The 20,640-nt window shown below is 45.6% G+C and overlaps 2 protein-coding genes across 9 annotated transcripts in view; one reads left to right on the forward strand and one right to left on the reverse strand.

Moving 5' to 3' along the window:
* Positions 1–855: 855 nt before the first annotated feature.
* MTRFR (mitochondrial translation release factor in rescue) lies at positions 856–7,260 on the reverse strand. 2 transcript variants are annotated; one of them, XM_081893526.1, is made up of 3 exons: positions 7,143–7,260; positions 2,093–2,398; positions 856–1,136 (listed from the first exon to the last, which is right to left on the reverse strand). In XM_081893526.1, the coding sequence occupies exons 2-3, from the start codon at positions 2,372–2,374 to the stop codon at positions 924–926; spliced, it is 495 nt and encodes a 164-aa protein (XP_081749652.1). In that variant the 5' UTR covers positions 2,375–2,398; positions 7,143–7,260; the 3' UTR covers positions 856–923. The 2 variants fall into 2 exon arrangements, with proteins under 2 accessions (XP_081749652.1, XP_081749651.1); XM_081893525.1 differs by lacking the exon at positions 7,143–7,260 and adding an exon at positions 5,620–5,721.
* A 243-nt stretch (positions 7,261–7,503) lies between these two features.
* MPHOSPH9 (M-phase phosphoprotein 9) overlaps positions 7,504–20,640 on the forward strand; it is a 40,920-nt gene continuing 27,783 nt past the window's right edge. For 2 of the 7 annotated variants that reach the window (XM_081893255.1, XM_081893259.1), the window contains exons 1-5: positions 7,506–7,687; positions 9,591–9,651; positions 12,207–12,339; positions 16,017–16,167; positions 18,061–18,150. In XM_081893255.1, coding sequence (XP_081749381.1) covers positions 12,236–12,339; positions 16,017–16,167; positions 18,061–18,150 — 345 coding nt within the window. In that variant the 5' untranslated portion in view covers positions 7,506–7,687; positions 9,591–9,651; positions 12,207–12,235. Of the gene's footprint in view, positions 7,688–7,919; positions 8,142–9,590; positions 9,652–12,206; positions 12,340–16,016; positions 16,168–18,060; positions 18,151–19,557; positions 19,596–20,640 lie in introns of those variants that run through there. The other 5 variants (XM_081893260.1, XM_081893258.1, XM_081893256.1 and 2 more) reach the window with 5 other exon arrangements.

Raw genomic sequence — 20,640 nt, forward strand, 5'->3', positions numbered from 1 at the left:
AGAAGCCACTAGATCACGACAGGTTCTCCATCCCTGCTGTAGTGCTTGAGATTAATGCCTCGCTGCTATATTCTGCAGGCGGTAAAGTAAGAGATCCAGCTAATCCTGGGCTAGGCCACTCTTTTTCAACCTTGGGTTCTCAGCTGTTGTTGAACTACAACTTTCATCATCCCTGATCATTGGCTAAGATGGCTGGGGATGATGGGAAAACGGGGGCTCCCAACACACATACACCTGAGAACTCAAGGTTGAAGAACACAGGGTTAGACACCACATACTTGGTGGCTTTGCCACTCCACTGCATGCCATGCTGTTCTAGTTTTATGGCTCTGCTTGGGCATCATGCAGTTCTCATTTTGCATGCCTTGTGCCGGATGCTGACACAATGCTGGGAACACGCCACACCCACTGCTTCATGGCTGCAGAGTGGAGTGGCCAGCACATGCATGGCCTATTTTGGGTAGTGACCTGATGACAGAGACTAGGGCAGGGCTTGCAGCTAAGCGCTGCTTGTCCACAACCACAAAACCACTGATGTGTTATTACCGAAAGGCAACCGGGCACCAATTCCTGAAAGTGTGGACAGGAAGTCACCCTACTCCTGCCTTAAAACAAGGGGCATCCATCTGGTTCCATCTGGAACATGTTTGATACAGTAACTTCTTAAGAGTGAGGCAAGGTTGGTTTGTAGGCTCAATTGCTGGTTACCGCAAAGGTAGAAAAGCTCTTTTCCATCTGAAATGATGGAATGATGAACATCTACAAACGTCACAGTGTACCATCACTTGCATTTTTGCCTCTGAACTGCAAGCAGTTTTTTTCACAATTCTAAAAAACCACAACCAGGCAAGTGTCCCCCCTCCCAGGCACACCAAATTGGATGAGGTTTATTTTAAACAAAACCCACAACTACCCAATCCTGTTTATTTGTCCTCTAATGCTTGCATTTCTTTCAAATGCCTTTTCCTTTCAAGATTTTCTTTTGCTCGCCTCTTCTTCTCTTGCTTTTTCTTCTGAAATTCCTGTTTCTCCTTAACGACGTCACTGGTTTCACCTTTGTAGAAAACATCCACTTTCTCCTGGAGGATCTCTCTAGCTTTCTTACGGTTCTGCTCCACTGATCTTGTCTGATGGCACTAGAAGGAGGGCAGGGAGAAAAAATAATTTGCTTAGGGGATTGGAGCCAGCCCCATCCTGAAAGTTAGAAATGCTATTGCAGGCCTGGTGATACAGAACTACTTTGTCTGGGAAAGAGAATTCTCAGAGGAGGAAGCAGATGAGAAGGCTAGAGAGGCACAAAAGGACTCTAGAAGCTTGAAAGAGTGATTTCAGTGATTTCACCCCATCTTGTAGTGCTGTGGTAGGAAGCAGGGTTTTGAACATTGCGATGTACCACCAGATCACAACGTTTGCCTGGTGATACATTGCAGTGTTGAAAACCTGACACTGCCCAACCCTACTCTACTGATGAAATGGCAGTTCAGTCTCCGCCTGTTGAAAGGTGCCTTTGTCATCTGTTTCCTACCTCACAGAATCATGATTTCAATAACTACCTATAGACTCTTGGTGGATGCACCACATGCTGACAATTCCTTTGGATTAGACTCCCAAAACCGATTTTCTCATGAATCTGACTGGAGATAGCCAACATGGTGCTCACCAGATGTTTTGGATTACATTTCCCAGGATCGCTGCAACATCACTGTCAGGGAAGACTGCTTTGAGGTTATTTCTACAATCAAGTGATACACAAATTTTATGAAAATGGAATTGTTGTCCAAAATGTATGGAGGGCACCATGTTAGTTATCCCTGCTCTACCCATTCTAGCTGATATGACCTGGATGCTACACATGGGGCTTCTCAGGAATGTGAAGAAGGCACACCTCAGCCTTATTGGCCCATATGCCTATCCAACAGTATATAGTTTTTCGTGGTATGAAAGCTTCCTGGCTGATCACCTGAACACGACTCTCACTCCAGTGGACAAGCTTTTTACAAACCTCTGTTGTACTAAACACTGTATTACGTGAAGCAGAAAACTAGTGAAACTTGCCACAGAAGCAGACGTGGAGCAAAGTCAAGCAACTCACCTTGACTACAATTCCTGAAGGAAGATGTTTCAGGACCACACAGTTACTGGTTTTATTGGTTGCTTGGCCTCCGGGTCCAGAGCCACGGACAAACTGCTCTTCTAGGTCAGCCTCGTGTAGAGGAAGGAGGTCTCTGAAGCTCTTCTTTCCCACTTCAAGGAGCAACGGTCTGGGCCACCAAGACATTAAAAAACGCGACTTCCACCAAAGCCTCGATGCCAGAGGGAAGCCACTTAGTCCATTCAATGTGTTTGTCAAGAGCGGTAAACTTGAGGGAGGCATAGAAAACTCTGGAGATGAGGACTCCTAATTTAAACAATAGGAGAGAAGCAAAGTAAATACTTATAAGTAACTGTCAATATATCTGGCCCTAACATTCAGTGGAACATAGGAAGAAGCATTATACTGAGTGAGACCATTGGTCTATCTAGCTCAGTACTGTCTTCACTGACTGGCTGAGGCTCTCCATGATTTCAGGCAAGGTTCTTGCCCAGCCCTATCTGAAGCTGCCAGGGATTGACCCTGTGACCATGAGGGCACAAAGCAGTTGCTTACTATTCAGCCACAGCCTTTTGTGCACATGCACTTTATGGTGCTGTGCTTTTGGTGGTGGAGGATGGGACCCATTTTTTAAAAAAAATTCTCAGACTACACCACTGCAGTGTGGAATGCAAGCTGTCTGTTTTCATTGACTCTGCTGACTTCACATTACATTCCAGGGTAGCAGGAGAGGACTTAACTGTCAAAAGAAATGATATCCTGTCTGATGATTTAATCCCACCCATGACACCACACAACACCAACATCTCATATGATGCGGGTAGGGCTGTGATATAGTTGCTATCCTCCCTTTGAGCCTTCTCCACCCCTGAAGTCTCTCCCCCTCCCAGTCCCCAAACTGAAATATCATCTTGTTACTAAACAGTACAGGGTGCTTTTCCAATTTCTGGCTGAAGTTAATCTTTTCATGGAAAAAAGAGAGGAGTAAAAAAACTGTCCACAGTCTTTTTCTGTTACTCAGATAAGTGGCAATTAACCTTTCCAGCTTGATGTCTCTTTTTCTGAGAACAAAGCCACTCTATGATTAAGGGAGCAAGACTAACAGCCTGATTCTAACACCTGCCACATCTGAACACTCACCTGGCCACTGTGCCAGCACACAAATCGTGGAATGTGGCCTTGGAAGTATTTATCCACAGGTAGAATCATAGAATTGGAAGAGACCACAAGGGCCATCAAGTCCAACCCCCTGCCAAGCAGGAAACTTGTACCCCAATCTTCACATGATCAAATTGAAAAGGCTTCAGGGTCAAGATAATGCTGACACACACACATTATTAGGAACCTTTTGCTTTATTTGAGCGATTTATCCGACCATCTTTTTAAATGTATATTGGACCAATTGTAAATCATTTATTTGCTTAAATTAAAAACAAACTGAAAGGACTGCCATTTCTGTAGACCAAACAGGTTTCTGCTCACAGTACCCCTTAGCAACTGCTGATCCAAAGGGTACAGAAAAACCAAATATTTTAAATGAGCCAAAATGCTCACTTGGTGGCACCAGAAACCAAGAGATAGGGGAGGAAGTAAATGCTTCCTTGCAAAACCAGAATTGTAACTATTATAAAATTACAGGGCTATAGAAATCACCAATATCACTACTGATTTGTCTGGACAAATTCCAAGCAATAGTCAGAAGTGGAAAACACATCTTCACCCAGAAGAGCACTGATTATACAGATAGGTAGGAGGTCATGCTGCAGCTGCTGGTCACATGTTCCATGATGGCACTGCCCTGGAATGCTTAACCCTGAACTGGTCTGTGGGCAAACAGAGGCGCTTCATTTTGCTAAAATGATTCTAAATATATGCCTTTTGGGTTTCCAGCTTAAATATGTCTGGATTTGGCAAAAGCAATAAAACAGTTTTCAAAGAAAGTGATCAAGCAACGGGAATAAAGCAGCTCTTTGCTCTTCCTTAGGACTGACAGGCTGCAACTTGGTCTACGAAGTAACTTTATGTTCCCTGACAATGCAGTGAAAACAGATTCAACCCTTTTTCTTCCACCAAATCCTTCCCCTATCCCAACCTTTGCTAGCACAGTACCTTTCACAGGGGATGCTGGAGAATTCTGACCAAAAAGAAATGGAAAAAGGAATTGCCAATTATATGCCCCATCCAGCACACAAATCAATCCAGCGAATATTATTCACTGTTGTTATTGCTTTGACTCCACAATCAATATGCGACTGATTACTCCCCTCTCCATTTGCATGGATATGTCACTTACATCATCAGTTACTTAAGTTATGTAATTTTGCTACAGTGGACAGCAAGATGAAGATCTTGGTGGAAGATAAGCTGCAGTGCAACAGAAACAGCACTGCTTGCAATGAATAAAGGGTGAAATAGAAAACAATGCCTTACAGCTCTACTATCCAGATTTCTTGGACTACAACTCCCATTAGACTGAGCCAGGTGATGGCAGTGGTGTAGCGTGGGGGGTGCAGGGGGGGCCGGCCACACCGGGCGCAACATCTGGGGGATAGGGGGCGCAAATCCACGGGTTAGGGTGCGCAAATTACTTGCCTTGCCCTGGGTGCTGACAACCCATGCTACGCCACTGGGTGATGGTGATTGTAATCTGTAACATCTGAAAAGCACTATGATGGCAAAGGCTACCTATACAAGTTGAATACTGCAGGAGGGGAGTCTTCTTGTGCTTAGGTCCTGCATGTGGGTTTGTCACTGTGAGAAGATGCTGGATTAGATGGGGCACTGGCTTGATCCAACAGGCTCCTCTTATGTTCTTATTCTGTTGTCCAGTCACTCCTATGTCTACTGTAATAAATAATGTGACAGGCAGGTGAGGGAGTACATAACAAGAACTGAAAGGAGAGAGGGCAGGAGATCATATTGCTTTTTCATCTCTCAGTGCATTTGGAAATACATAGTGCAGGTTTCTTCCTCCTCTTACCATCCACAGTATTAAATTAATAGGGAAACTAATCCCAGTAACTTTAAACTGAATTCCAGGATACTGCCAAGAAATAAGTAGTGGGTGGAAGAAAGAAAAGCTTAGCCAAAAATGGAATATAGTTGATTCAGCTTTTTTAAAAAGCAGCAGCAGCCAAAATAGGTTACTGAAGTCAAACAATGGAATAATGAGATTTGATAAATAATGGTACTGAGTTTTTTAAATAAATATATACCGTACCTTCTAGTTTAAGAAGGCAATTAAAAAACAAAAAACGTTAAAGTACACCTCCCTTCTAAGGTTTCACTGATGCCAGCATCTGTTAATGATTTTCTGCTCTCTCCTGCCCCCAAGATACCAGCAGAGCATTTCCAATTTGAAGGCTCCATTCCAGAGCAACACCATCATAGAACAGAATGTGTCCACCAGCCACAAAACTCCAGCTTCTCTGTTCAAGAAATGCAGTCTTCCAGATGATGATGCATTTCTGATGCCAATTTAAACAATTAAAAATAAATAAAAAAATGAAGCAATGAACAAAACATACCCCCTCAAGCATTTTGTTTGAAATGAAGTACGCTGCTTTGAAGACACGTTCCCCACTGCTCATCTTCCCATCCACCCATCCCATTTCACTCTGTGCTGAAGTCACAATCCACTGCTGGCCACAGCAGTTGCCAGGGGAAAAGGCTGCATCAGGATTTCCTCTCTAGGACCTCCTAGGAAGACTGCAAGGCATTGCAACCAAATGCTAGATTAAACACAGGTTGGCCACCGTTCATCATGGCAAGAGTGAGTAGATGTTGCTATACTTTCGTGTCTGGGTTTTCAAAAACGAGGTAGGGCTCTGCAAGCAGCTGGGCAGCTGCCAGGGGAAAATACAAACTTGTCTGTTGACCCTTCCAGCCTAAAGCTGCTCTAGTAGCCCAATTGCTCCCAGTCTCCCTTGATGTCCTGGTGACATGGTTTCCATGGTGCAAATCTAAGACAGCTGTCAATTTTAAGGGTTTGGTTTCTAAGTCAAAAGGAACAGGCATCCTGCCTGTCATGTTCCTGCCCCTGTTTTATAAGTGGAAGACTCCAGGCTACATGCTGTAGGTGCAACAAGAAGACTCCTGGGCTCCATTCTTGGCTCTGGATGTGCTTGGGCAGCAAGACTCTGGGTTGCAATCCCAGCTCCACATCTGAGGTGAGGATGCAGCAGAACTTCTATATTCTATCCCTGATACACAAGAGACAGGCTGGGACTCCTGTTTTTGTGGGCTGGGAGGTAGTCAGTACTCCTGGGGCTTAAAGGTGATTGCAGGGGAAGAGGATGCATTGACTTTGTAGTTTTTGTGGGGAGAATAGAAAAGCTCTTTGTTTTGGAGGTGAGGGTGGGAAGGGGGAGAACGAATGCTGAGTCCTGGCTTTACAAATGATGCAGTGTGGAGGAAAGGCTCCTGGATGGTGCTGGGCACAGAAAGAGAGGGGTCTTTTTTGGGAGGAGTGAGAAGTTTGAGAGCCAGGTGGTGCAGTGGTTAGAGCAGACTTTCTCAATCTCTGGTCCCCAGACGTGGCTGGACTACAACTCCCATCATTCCAGACGGCTGACCCTTCTCATTAGGGATGATGGGAATTGTAGTCCAACAACATCTGGGGACCCAAGATCGAGAATGTCTGGGTTGGTGTGTCAGACGAGGACCTCACAGATCCAACTTCAAATCCCCCCCCCCCCAAGCATGAAGCTCCCTGAATGATCTTGGGCCAGTCGCTGACCTACCTCACAGACTTATGGTGGTGATTAAAGGAAGGCGGGAAGGTGCTCGTCACGTTGAGCTCCATGAACAAAAGGGTGGGCTATAAATGCAAAAAAATACACGACTAAGGTTGGGGCTCCTGGGTGAAGGGCTGCTAGATTCCGGTTTTGTGGGGGGGGGGAGGTTTGGGGCGCAGGACTCCTGGGTTTCTTCTGCAACTGAGCGAAAGGCCTCTTAATCGATGGCCGAGGTGGGGACCGGGAACCCCGCACGCTGCACCTCCACCTAGGCCGGAGGAAAAGCAGAAAACCGCTCTGCTGACGCCTCTTACCTACTGCGGGACGGGTCAGCTCGCCTGAGGGAAGAAGGCCCCAGCCTGTGTGCGCATGCGCCGCCGTCTATTTACTTCACTGACCCCGCGGGAGAGAAAGAGAGAGCGCCCCCGCCCGCCTCTCCATGAAGGTTCCGCTCCAACAGGGGCGGCGGAGAGCCAATCACAGAGCACGACCCGTTACGCGACGGGCCTTTCTCCTTGCCACCGCCCAATGGCCGTGAAGCCCCCATTCCACGCCCCTCCGCTCCCGCCCCCGTTGTTGGGTAGCCAATCGCATCCCGCGTCCCACCCCGGCGCGCGGCTCAGAGCAGCCAATAACCGCCCGGGTGAAGCCGCCTCGCGAGCCTCTTGCGTCTGCTTTGAAAAAGCTTCGAATCTCAACCGCCAACCCTGAGGGGAGGGGGCTCGAGGGGAAAGAGCCCGTCGCGGTCGCCGTTGTTTACAGGCTGACGTCTCTCTCTGAGGTGGGGGAAGGAAAAAACGCGGGAGCCGCTGTTTTTCTGCCCGCGCCCCCCCCACTAGGCCAGCGATTCGAAATGCAGGTAAGCGACCGGATGTTTCTGGAATGTAACGGCTGTTGGCCTTTTGACGGGGGCGGGTTTGGCCAGGGCCTTCGGACGAGCCCTCGGGCTGCAGAGCGGCGCTCCCGTTAGCCAATCAACGCCTGGCCTCGCTCGTCAACATTCCAGAGCCAGCCAATCAGGACGCAGGAAGGTTGGGCTGCAGAATTGGGAGACAACATCTTCGCGAAGTGGGTCTCGCGGAAGCCTCGGGGCGAGGGGGGGGCGCGCGCGTGTAATACGCAGAGCGAGGCGGCCCGGGTTCGAGTCCTCTCTCCGCTCAGCCTCCGACTCTCGCTGGGTGAATTGGAGCCGGTTGCTGCCTCAGCACTGCCTGCCTCGCCGGGTTCTGGAGAGGCGGGTCAAAGGGAAAATAAACAACTTGACGGGAAAAGGGGGCGGGATTCCACTCCTGAGCTCTTTGATGAGAGGATATGTGAGTTTAATAATAATAATAATAATAATAATAATAATAATAATATACTATAGTGTAGATGGAGAGGAAGGTTGTTTTTTAAGTGCTCCTATTGTTTTTGTTTTCATGCTTTCTAGTTCTTTCTTTATCTTATATAAGATCATCCCTTATATGCTATATTGTAACTAAGCCGAAAGTATGTACTGTATACAGTAATAAGTGAAACGATCATTTATTCTTCTGTTTGTCCCTGCTTCCCTTTCCCACTGCCTTCCCCCTTTTGCTTCTGATATCTATTTTTATATGATAAGCCCTTTTGGGGTAGGAAATAGTGATGACTGTTCTTTCTACGGTGCCCTGTATGTGGATGGCGGTATATACATACTAAATACGTACAAGTTACTTGAATTAGAGCCATTAGAGGGAAAAGGGCAAGATAAGATGGAAGCAGCAGTAATTATAAAATCCCTCAAATGTGACCTGCTGTGATAGTTAGAAACAATGAACTTTGTGAGTAGGGACATGCGTTCTTTTAAAAAATGGATTTAAAGACAGAAGGGGGGAAGTGGAAGCAAAAAAACCAGCTTCGTCGTTAAAAATGCATTTATTGAAGGATCAGTAGGGTCTGAAATGCACTGGATCAATAAATACGATAAGGATAAAAAATGGAAAGTACTGATACTGCAGGAATGTTAAAAGAGCATGTTTAATAATACTTCAACTGCTTTAGATTTTTCAGAGCACTTCCTGTAGACTGTATCTTACCCTATGCAATAGGAGTGGGGGACTTGGGGAGCCTAAAATATTTTTATTGAACTTTAGATTTTATCAGCCCCAGCCAGCATATCCAATGGTCAGGGATGATGAGACTTGTAGTTTAACATATGGAGTCCAGTTCTGTGCTTTTTTTCCTGGAGGTAAATTGTACGCAGTACCAGCACCCTTTTTTTCCAAGAAGAAAAGCACTGGGAGCCGCAACTACATTATAAAGAAGATCAATACTTTTTTCTCCATATTATAAATGGGAATCTGTGACCTACGGCCATTTCTTTGTAATGACTGAGAAGTTTGAACAGGGACCTTTCTTCCATTTGTGCAGTTTCATGGTTGATTCAGAAGTTAGCTGCTCTGAATTCAATGGAATTTGCTCCCAAATCAGTATGAATTGGATTGCAGGCTCAATTTATAACTGCTGTTATACACTCAAGCCACTTTTAGAAAATCGGCTCTGCTCATATGCCTTCAACAGCTTTCTCACTGGTAGAAATTAAGCAGGTAAAGATTTTGCTGTTGGCATGATGGAAGAAAAACAACTTTGTCTAACTTCAGTCTGTTAAGTCTTTCCATGTATCTTTTTCAGGTAAATAAGTGAAGGCAAAGCACCACTGTCCTCCCCCGTCTTATGCCAGTGCTTACCACAAATTTATTTTATTATTTATTAATTACATTTCTATTCCATTTTTCTCCAAGGAGCTCAAGGCAACATACAAGGTTCCCCCACTCCATTTTATCCTTTCAACAACCCCGTGAGGTAAGTTAGGCTAAGAGAGTGACTAGCCCAAGGTCACCCAGCAAGCTTAATCACTAACTGGATATTTCAGTGTGATTCTCATCAGTCTTAGTGATATCCTAACCCCTTCGCCAACTGGATGTGATGGTAGGTGATAGCTAGGAAATCTGGAAGACTGTGAAAGAATGACAGTTAAATCTTAGTGTAAATTAAACAGATGGAAACAACACATATGAGAGAATTACTTGTACCTGATCCTAACTGCTTTGTTCAGAACTAAGGCTGCAGCCCTAAGTCCCATTGCACTTATTAGGACTTTCTTCTGAGTTTCTTCTGTTTTCTGTCCAGCTTCTCTGACTCATGCAAGACTGGCAGGGCTCTGAATCTGGTGGTTCTTTTGCTTTCTCCATCCCCTTTTTCTCCATTTTCCTATTAAATTGACCTCACATTAGAACCATGCTGGAATAATGCATTGGCTTATTTCCAAGTAATCATGAATCGCACAGATTTGTAGGGCTGGAACCCAGTCTTTAGAGTTTTAGTTTACTGATTCATCTAATTTTAAATTTGCAGGTGTGTGAATTTATTTCTGAACTAGTAAGCATACTTGCTTTGATTTTAAATGCTGCAGGCGTTATAGCAAATAGCATCTTCGTAAAGGCATTCGTCCTGTGTGAGAGAAAGCCACTTTCACCACAGTACTTGCCATTTGCAGTTTTTATAACCACATATATTAAGAATAAGTTTTTTTAATAAAAAAATCTGCCCAATGAATTGGGGGCACCTATTTAATCAATTAAGGTTTTTTAAAAATGAGTTAAATTAACCAATCAGTTGATTAAATATGACAGTCATAATTGTTTATTACTTGTTTTTTAAACATTTTTTCAAGTTTTTTTTTCCAACTGCCTTGTGTGTGTCTCTGCATCCCTTCTGGCATGACCCTTCGAGAAGCTAGATCCAGCTCAAGGGGCTGCTGGTTACTAGTCCCTAATCCTGTGGACTAAGTGGCTGGGGTTTGGGGTTGATTTTTGAAGGGAAAATTTGCAGTAAAGAAAGTGGATAAGTGGAGGAGTAGACAAACAGAAGGATGGTAGCTAGAGGAGAAGCCAAAGGCTGAGGTAGAGAAAATGTAGGGATGTGATCATTTCTTCGGCTGGTAACCTGGTTCCTTTGCCATAAGTGGTTATTTCTTATACTGAAGGGGTGTTTGTACCTGAGTGATTTATCATTCTTCTCCCCTTCTTCATTGGAATAGGAAGCTTTTTATCCATTTCAATCACCCTGTTGTTTGCATTGTCTTTGGTAACAGTTGTGTTATATATTACATTTCTAATCTTTGTTAGGACTTTTGAAACTTTTTGTGCAAGAGGCATAACTTTACCTTTATATTTATACAAGGGTTGCCAACCTTTTTGGACCAGTGCACATGCAGTGCACAACTTTTGAAAGAGTTCTCTTGGTGCCAGTCACAAAATGGCTGCTGATTAGGGGGTATGACAAAAACATAAAATCAGAGAGCACAGTAATAGTAAAGCTTTTTCCCCACTAGAGAAAGCTTAACCTGTTGAATTTCTGCCTACCATACAGCAAGGGGTGGCTCCATGTTTCAGGAAGCCCTTGGGCTCAGGATATGAGTGGGCCTTTTTCATTTTCTCAAACCACATCCCTCCTCCAATGTTGTCTAATGTTGCAACCCCATATTGTTAAAGTCAGTTGTTTAGGGCTTTAAAAATCAGTGCAAGTAACTTGAGGTGGGCCTAGGAGACATTTGGCAACCAGTTTACGATTTGCTTTTATAGTTTAATTTCTTGGCTAATCTTGTATTCAACTATCATTGCATTGGTTTAGCTAGATTTTTGAAGGGAAATGTTATGTTTGCAGCAGGATGTAGCACAAATAATTAATGCACACAGAATTGAGGTAGGGAAGAAGTAGGTCAGCCATTATGTGCTGGAAAATGGTTAATTCCTGCTTTCTTAATGTGGTGTCTTAACCTCTAAGGATTCTTCATTGTTGGTGATGTGGCATTCATGTATTCAGCTACATTGGTAGATTGACGAAAATGACAGGGAATTTGGTTAGAATGCTGTGGATATCCATGATGGGTAGAATTGTTTTATTGTGCTTAGAAAATGTTTGTTTAAATAAATGATTTTCCCAGGAGATGTTGACTGGTCATGAGACTATAGCAGGTGTTGATGTGCATGTGGTGTAGTAGGAAGAATGGATGAGGCTCAAATCAAAATGGAGCAATTAACTGTTTTAGGGGACTTTTTAGAACTGTTTCTTAGCTTCATCTATGACATGGGAATATTCAGCTGAATTGGTGAAGTCACTCTTTTTGATGAAAACAATCAACTACTCAGTTTTGACTGGCGTGTGTAGGAAAATCAAAGCTTGATTTCTGTAGCTTTGAAGATACTAGTTTCAAGCCTAGATTCTGAAAGCACCTTAATGAAGTTGGACTGCTAAATAGTTTCCATGATTTCGAACACTGAATGTTGATGTACCTTCTTTTCCTTCCTTCTTTTTGAAGTGGATGTGTCACGTATTTTTCTTTTTCATTTTGAAAGGATAACCACATGCTTTGCAAGCATGAGCTATGGAAAACCTGGACTTGGTGAAAATTGAGCAAGAGGCTGCTTCTGTAGACACCAATACCAGAGATGATCAGAACTCTGTTGCCTGTGATGTCAGTAATAACAGGTAAATGTGATAGGCTGATTTTTTTCAAATAGAGTAGAAAGGCACTCTAGCATAGACAGTCATTTCAGCAAAAAGTGCAACACTCAGTGCAACTTAATATATTTTTCTATGTATAAGATGATTTTTTGTTTAAAAAATTAGTCAAAAATTGGGGGTCATCTTATACACAGATGATGAATGCACAGGAGTTTAAAAAAGCACCACTTACCTTCCTGTGCCTGCCGTGAAGAAGCTGCTGGAACAACCAGACATTTCACTTAACCACTTCTGCCAACCAATGCATGCACCTCAGCTAACCATTACTGCCACTGCTGATGTTTAAATATACAGTAGTAAATATACTGGTCCTCAGTTGTGTAGGTAGGCGGGAGTGGGGGTGCCACTAGGCGTACCTGGGCCTCGGGGTGGAACTTTCCATCCCATGGGCTCGGCTTAACAACCTTGAATAATTTATTAAATATCAAAGTTCTGTTTGATGTTTAAAATAATGATTTCTTAATTTTGGGTTCAAAAAGTAGAGGTCGTCTTATGCATGGGGGCATATTTATACTCAAAAAAATACCGTATGTGTCAGTCATCAAGAAAAAAGTCTTTTGGTATGGAGGCTGATCTTGGAGGCAAGTTTCATATTTTTGTTAAAAGATCAGCAGTTTTATATTTGAGTTCTTTAATAACACTCAAGTGGATGCTATCCAGGCCTGGTAATTTGTCAATTCTTAAATTGGTCAGTAAGGCCTAGAACTCACATCTCTTGTCACCATTATTTGTCTTAGATGCCCTTTCCAAGGAGGTTAGTTTAGGTACAGGGATCTGCCCTATACAGTGGTGCCCCGCTAGACGAATGCCTCGCAAGACGAAAAACCCGCAAGACGAAAGGGTTTTTCGGTTTTTGCAACGCTTCGCTAGACGATTTTCCCTATGGGCTTGCATCGCAAGACGAAAGCCCATAGGGAAATCTCGGGGACCTTTTTTTAAATGCTGGCGGTGGGGAGCAAAGCCTTCCCCCCCCCTCCGGACTTCAGAAGAGGTCCAGGAAGGCCGGCGGGGGCGAAAGGCTTTGCTCCCCACCGCCAGCATTTTAAAAGCGGTCCGGGATAGCAGGGAAGCGCTTCCCGCTATCCCGGACGGCTTTTGAAGGCAGGCAGGGGGGGCAAAGACTTTTGCCCCCCCTGCCTGCCTAACCGGGGGCTTTTAAATCGCCCCGGGACTGTCCGGGGCGATTTAAAAGCCCCCGGACGGCTTTTGAAGCCTCCCCCCCGCCCGGCTTCGGGGCATCATCCCGATGCCGGGCGGTGGGGCAGGAACGCCTCCCCCAGCCGCCCGGCTTCGGGGCATCGTCCCGATGCCGGGCGGTGGGGCAGGAAAGCCTCCCCCAGCCGCCCGGCATCGGAACGATGTCCCGAAGCCGGGCGGCCGGGCGGGAAAGCCTCCCCCCCCCGCCCGGCTTCGGGGCATCGTCCCGATGCCGGGCGGTGGGGCAGGAACGCCTCCCCCAGCCGCCCGGCATCGGAACGATGTCCCGAAGCCGGGCGGCCGGGCGGGAAAGCCTCCCCCCCCGCCCGGCTTCGGGGCATCGTCCCGATGCCGGGCGGTGGGGCAGGAAAGCCTCCCCCAGCCGCCCGGCATCGGAACGATGTCCCGAAGCCGGGCGGCCGGGCGGGAAAGCCTCCCCCCCCGCCCGGCTTCGGGGCATCGTCCCGATGCCGGGCGGTGGGGCAGGAACGCCTCCCCCAGCCGCCCGGCTTCGGGGCATCGTCCCGATGCCGGGCGGTGGGGCAGGAAAGCCTCCCCCAGCCGCCCGGCATCGGAACGATGTCCCGAAGCCGGGCGGCCGGGCAGGAAAGCCTCCCCCCCCGCCCGGCTTCGGGGCATCGTCCCGATGCCGGGCGGTGGGGCAGGAAAGCCTCCGCCAGCCGCCCGGCATCGGGGCATCGTCCCGATGCCGGGCGGTGGGGCAGGAACGCCTCCCCCAGCCGCCCGGCATCGGGGCATCGTCCCGATGCCGGGCGGTGGGGCAGGAAAGCCTCCCCCAGCCGCCCGGCATCGGAAAGCCTCCCCCCCCCGCCCGGCTTCGGGGCATCGTCCCGATGCCGGGCGGTGGGGCAGGAAAGCCTCCCCCAGCCGCCCGGCATCGGAACGATGTCCCGAAGCCGGGCGGCCGGGCGGGAAAGCCTCCCCCCCCGCCCGGCTTCGGGGCATCGTCCCGATGCCGGGCGGTGGGGCAGGAACGCCTCCCCCAGCCGCCCGGCTTCGGGGCATCGTCCCGATGCCGGGCGGTGGGGCAGGAAAGCCTCCCCCAGCCGCCCGGCATCGGAACGATGTCCCGAAGCCGGGCGGCCGGGCGGGAAAGCCTCCCCCCCGCCCGGCTTCGGGGCATCGTCCCGATGCCGGGCGGTGGGGCAGGAAAGCCTCCGCCAGCCGCCCGGCATCGGGGCATCGTCCCGATGCCGGGCGGTGGGGCAGGAACGCCTCCCCCAGCCGCCCGGCATCGGGGCATCGTCCCGATGCCGGGCGGTGGGGCAGGAAAGCCTCCCCCAGCCGCCCGGCATCGGAACGATGTCCCGAAGCCGGGCGGCCGGGCGGGAAAGCCTCCCCCCCCCGCCCGGCTTCGGGGCATCGTCCCGATGCCGGGCGGTGGGGCAGGAAAGCCTCCCCCAGCCGCCCGGCATCGGGGCATCGTCCCGATGCCGGGCGGTGGGGCAGGAACGCCTCCCCCAGCCGCCCGGCATCGGGGCATCGTCCCGATGCCGGGCGGTGGGGCAGGAAAGCCTCCCCCAGCCGCCCGGCATCGGGGCATCGTCCCGATGCCGGGCGGTGGGGCAGGAAAGCCTCCCCCAGCCGCCCGGCATCGGGGCATCGTCCCGATGCCGGGCGGTGGGGCAGGAACGCCTCCCCCAGCCGCCCGGCATCGGGGCATCGTCCCGATGCCGGGCGGTGGGGCAGGAAAGCCTCCCCCAGCCGCCCGGCATCGGAACGATGTCCCGAAGCCGGGCGGCCGGGCGGGAAAGCCTTTGTCCCCCCTGCCTGCCTTCCCAGGGGCTTTTAAATCGCCCCGGACAGCGGAGAAGTCCTCCGCTGTCCCGGGCGATTTTAAAATGCCGCCCGCCAGAAGAGGTCGGGGGAAGGCTTTTTCCATAGGAACGCATTAATTGATTTTCAATGCATTCCTATGGAAAACCGTGCATCGCAAGACGAAAAACTCGCAAGACGAAGAGACTTGCGGAACGAATTAATTTCGTCTTGCGAGGCACCACTGTATTTTCGGCTGTGAAGAATTGGAGTGGTGTGTGAGGGAAAACTCAATGGGAAGAGATCTTCTTAAGTAGCTCTGTCTCATGAATTTCATTGGAATGTGTGTGTCCCTAGTTATGTCTGAACCACACTAGTCTCACTAAAGACTAGTTTGTTAATGAAGCCACACTATTGGATATTAATAGTATAGTAATAATTGTACATTTTGAGTGCTATACACTCATTCGCATTGATCAGACAGTTATTTTCACTGTTTAACAACTTTCTTGTCAAGGTTGGGAATTTCTTTACCTCTTTGTAGGTGTTTCCTGTGGTCTGTTCTTTTTTGTTTTCAGCACAAAGCAGTTATGCTGCTAGCATAATACTATAGAGACGACTTTGTCTGGCATTTGGCGTAATAAATAATTCACTTATTTTTTCTTCAGCACCAGCAGTCCCTTCTCAAACCCAAATGGCATCTCCAGTTTCTCAGGGAAAACCATCCCTCCAGTAATACATTGTGATGTTGGTCCTCTGTCTTCCTTCATGCAAAACACTCAACAGAATAGTGACTCAGAACTATTGAAAAACTGTGAGGTAGGTAACGCTGTTCTTTTCTCAGTGATCAAGAACATTTAAACATTAAAATAAATCTTACAAAAGCATCGTGTTATGAAAAATTGTAAGAGTCTATACTGTGATTGTAGGGGGAAAGTATATAATTCTATTAATTACACAATCTCCAGGACTGGTATGAATCTCACATTGAAGCATAGTTTTTTTTAAAAAATAAGTTTTAATGTGAACGCAAAGCATGCTAGTGCACACTGCTCAAAGCCCCTGCCCCTGCCGTTGCACCCCCCGGAAATAAGCCAGACTCTAGCTTGTTGTGATGTCCAGTGCTTGAAGTTTTCCCCTCCAAACACACTCATGGTCTGTTCTCTTTCCCCCCCTCTTTTTTTCTTTTTAAAAAATTTGTTCATTTTTCTTTTTCATTCATTACACATCTTTTATTCATAACATTTGCTATGCATTCCTCCCTCCCCTCCTAGGCTTTCCCCAACTTCCGCTTCTGGTTTGTTTCTCCTTTTACCCACTTTGCTGCCTCTTAAAAGAAAAGGCTACTAATAACATATTTATACAATAACATCAAACCTAAAAACATAAAAATAACAATGAATACACCATATTATTTCTCTATCTTCTACACGTTTCCTAATACTAGCAATGTGAATGTTTATTTAAATCCTGCCATCAAGTCTATAGACTTTCTTTGTTTCTTCAAGTATAATATAAATGGTTCCTATTCTTTTTCAAAGTCACTGCTGTCTTTTTCTCTTAATCTGTCTGTCATTTTTGCCAGTTCTGCATAGTTCATCAACTTCTCTTGCCATTGTTCTTTAGTTGGTATTTCTCCAGTCTTCCAATTTTGTGCGATCAACATTCTCGCTGCTGTAGTGGCATACATAAATAAGGTCCTCTTTTCTTTTGGTATATCTTGGCCTAAAATACCTAATAGAAAGGCTTCTGGTTTTTTTACAAAAGTTATTTTCAACATTTTCTTCAATTCATTATATATCATTTCCCAATAAGCTTTTACCTTTTTACAATCCCACCGCATATGATAAAACGTGCCTTCTGCTTCACATCATACATCATTTTCATATAATTCTCTCTCAGTAATATGCAATCTGTAAATTTCAAATTTACTTTCCACAATTTTATCCAGTCCTATATCCTGTTATGGCCTATATCTTGCGCCCATTTGATCATTACCAATTTTACTTCTTCATTCTTTGTTTCCCATTCCAAAAGAATATTGTATGCCTTTTTCAGTAATTTTGTGTTTTCTTCTATCACTTCCTTTTGGAATTTGGAAACCGAATATGAGAAGCCTTTTTATTATCCTCTTTAAAGATATCCTTTAATTGTCTATGATGCAGCCAGCTTTGTAGATGTTCTTTTATTTCATCATATTCTTTCAATCTTAAGTTTCCCTTTTCTCAATCAGCAGCTCTCTCTATCTCTCAGCTGATAGAGAACTCAAGGTCTGTTCTCAACTTGTCGCTTCTACCGGTAATTTACTTAGGGAGAAACAAACTGTTAGCCAAGGTTTGAACTTCTCAACAAGCCAGACTCTAACTTGTTTCCTGGCAGTGCAGAGAGGGAGGAATCGGCTGAGAATTTTTCAGCAGCATGCAGTAGCATGCTGCGTATTCACCATTAAACCATGGTTTGTTTTTAATTGGGGAACCTCCAGTCCACAGGTCCAATTAGACTTGTAAGGCCATTTAGGCTAACCCAGTTAACCTACACATGATGACAGGTAAAGAAGTGGCTGGGTTGCAGACACCACTGTTTGTCAGGGCTTCCATAGCAGTCCTAGACAGCACGAGAGATTTCGTTGTCTGCCTCTCCTATGCTAGATGTAAAAAAAAAATGGAAGAAAATGTGGTTTTCATCTTTTTTCTTTTAATTCATATTTAATAGATCAGGTGGCTGCGATTGTTCCAGCTGGTGGAGAAGCAATGCCAAGAACAAATAGTTGCCCAGCAAAAAGTGTTCTATCATCAGATCCATGTAAGTATTTTGGTTTGCTTGACTGTTTTAAATTGAAGCAGTTTTTCATTAGTGTGAGGTTGGTGTCATTACAGAGGCAAAGACAGCTGTTAGTGATGTGAATGCTTCTTCCTGTGCTTTCCTAGTACATAAGATGCATGACATGTCCTAAGCTGGCAGAGATGTCTGTGCATAGGTACAGATGAAAAAGGTTTATAATTGTAACAGCTTTGTGTACCAGCACATACACTCCTGTCAGCCTAGGATACCATTTCATACACCTGTTGAAATTATCTCTCTCTTTGAAAGTTTTTATTGCAATATATTTGCTGGTATCTTGAAGTTAGCCTGATTATTGCATCGTAGAAAGCATTCTTGCTTTCTGGTGCATGGGGTTAGCAGTCATTTTTTTGCAATCATTTTTCTCTTCACTGTGGACCACAGTACTTCACTTTTTCATTGCTTCTGATTTTTTTGCCCTTAAGCTAGGGGGAAGTGTGAGCTCCACCTGGTGCACTTTTTAGGCTAATACATGAAGCATTTGATGGCTGTCTTCTGGACCGTAATTGTGATCCCATTTTAACTGCTTAACTGTACATAGTTTTAGGTGTCAGCAGGTTTGTATGTTTGTTTGTGCGCGCTCGTGCGTGTGCGCGGTAGAGAAGTGAATAACTCTTATTCATTTTTGGTGTACTATAAAGAGTTCTTGGTAGCATAGCCTTGACTTTTTTAAAGAAGGAAAGTGATAATGTGCTTTTGAATTTGCAGTATTCTGAGAGACCAAATGCATGCTTTTGCCACCATGTGGTATATAAAAAGGAATATTTTGTCCTTTACAGTCCTGAATTAAATTTTCTCATCTTGCTATCCCATAATTGCAGGGCATCAGGAGTACAGATCTAGAATAGCTGAGTAGGATGAACTGAGTCTTTAACACCAGAATAAGAGTTCAACTAAATGCCTTTTGGAGAGGTCCTGTTCAAGAGCAGTGGTACGTCTCCAGCCTCAACTCTCTCATTAGCTATGTAGGGCCATATGGAGCTTAGCATGGTATAGCAGCCATTCTAATAATGACTACAAAAGTAGTTCAATTCCTAGATACCAATTATTTAGACATAAGCTCTGTGCTGAACTGAAGACATGTTTCAGCAAACTGTCTTGCTATCTGGGTGACCAGATGCTTGGGATATTTCTACATTTCTTTACTATAATATGTGAAAACTGCTACTTCGCATAAATAATATCTTTTTCTCTTAAGTTCAAATTCTCCCTCATGCCTATTTCACAATAAAGTCAGCATATATGAGTCACTTTCCGTATGTGAAAACCGATATTTGATACATTTAATAGATGTTTCAGTACATTTTTAATATTTATACCCTTTTGGTTACTGTTTTTCCCTTCCATTTCCTGATGGTCCTCTGCACTAATAGTAACCAACAGCTCCTGAAACAAATAACAAAGAGGTATTGTTCTTTTTCATTCTTTTTCCGCCCTTCCTGTTTCCTTCCTCCTTACTTTCTTTTTGTCTTGCATCTTTTTTCATCCATGTTGTTATTTCTTCTCTGTGTTAGGCGTCTACGATCATGTGTTGCTATGGAGAGGCCTGATTGCTCACTGAAGGGTGCTTGCCGGGGTTGCTGGTTTTCAAAACTAACCCGGTGGAAGCACGGCTGATGCACAAAGTTTGCCTGATCAACACTTGGCGTTTCTTATGTAGATTCATTGAAGTTGTTGTGTGTAATTCTGAAAAGCGTTGGTCACACCCGAACACCATTTCTTAGGATGAGAGACTGGTTCTGTATTTTGAGTTTTCTGGAATATAGAAATGTTCTCATTATTCGTGGCCTTACAGAAACATGTTGGTTACACGTGGCAATCATGCTATATATTAGGCTGAAAACTTAATGGTTGTATTTGCATTTGGCTAATTCCCATGAAGATATGTTTTGTTTTTGGCAATGAGACCACAACACCTCATATTAAAATTGAACATTTTTTTTGCTAGGTCTGGTCCAGAAATATTTTAAAAGATGAGCAGCTTCACGTCTTCTAAGCATTCTGTTTTGAAGAATAACTGCAACCATAACTATGCCTGTTGTGGAATATGCTTAATTAAAATTAATGGGTCTTCATTCCGAATTTAGAGACACAATTCACATATAGCAATCATTGGTCCTGAGCAAACCAGTGGTTTCATTAAACAAGTAATTCTAATTGGAGGCTTGTAGCTGCTATTTGTCTGCTTGGGGAGGTGGAGATAGCTGGGGGAAAGTGGTAGAGATTGGGAATAAGGATTGTGGATATTTTAAGTACTATACATGGATTTTGAGATAGGCTAGCAGGAAAAGCAAATTAGGAGTGGTTAGTGGCATTGCGTCTCTCCAGAATCGCCCATGGATTGTGCTATGAGTATCACTGGAAAGGCGGGCTTTCATGGCTTTAAAACTTTACTAATTTTATTTATTAGGTCAACTTTGCAGGGTGAGTAACAATTATTTCTAGACATGA

The sequence above is a fragment of the Podarcis melisellensis genome (assembly GCF_964234715.1).
Source record: "Podarcis melisellensis genome assembly, chromosome: 16".
Taxonomy (NCBI): Eukaryota; Metazoa; Chordata; class Lepidosauria; order Squamata; family Lacertidae; genus Podarcis; species Podarcis melisellensis.

Excerpts from the sequence above, each read along its gene's own strand:
- MTRFR (XM_081893525.1), bottom strand. The coding sequence starts at position 5,703 with ATGGGATGGGTGGATGGGAAGATGAGCAGTGGGGAACGTGTCTTCAAA. Across the intron at positions 2,399-5,619 it reads CAAACAAAATGCTTGAGGGG|GAGTCCTCATCTCCAGAGTT; the intron begins GTATGTTTTGTT and ends TGTTTAAATTAG. Across the intron at positions 1,137-2,092 it reads CTTCAGGAATTGTAGTCAAG|TGCCATCAGACAAGATCAGT; the intron begins GTGAGTTGCTTG and ends CCCTCCTTCTAG.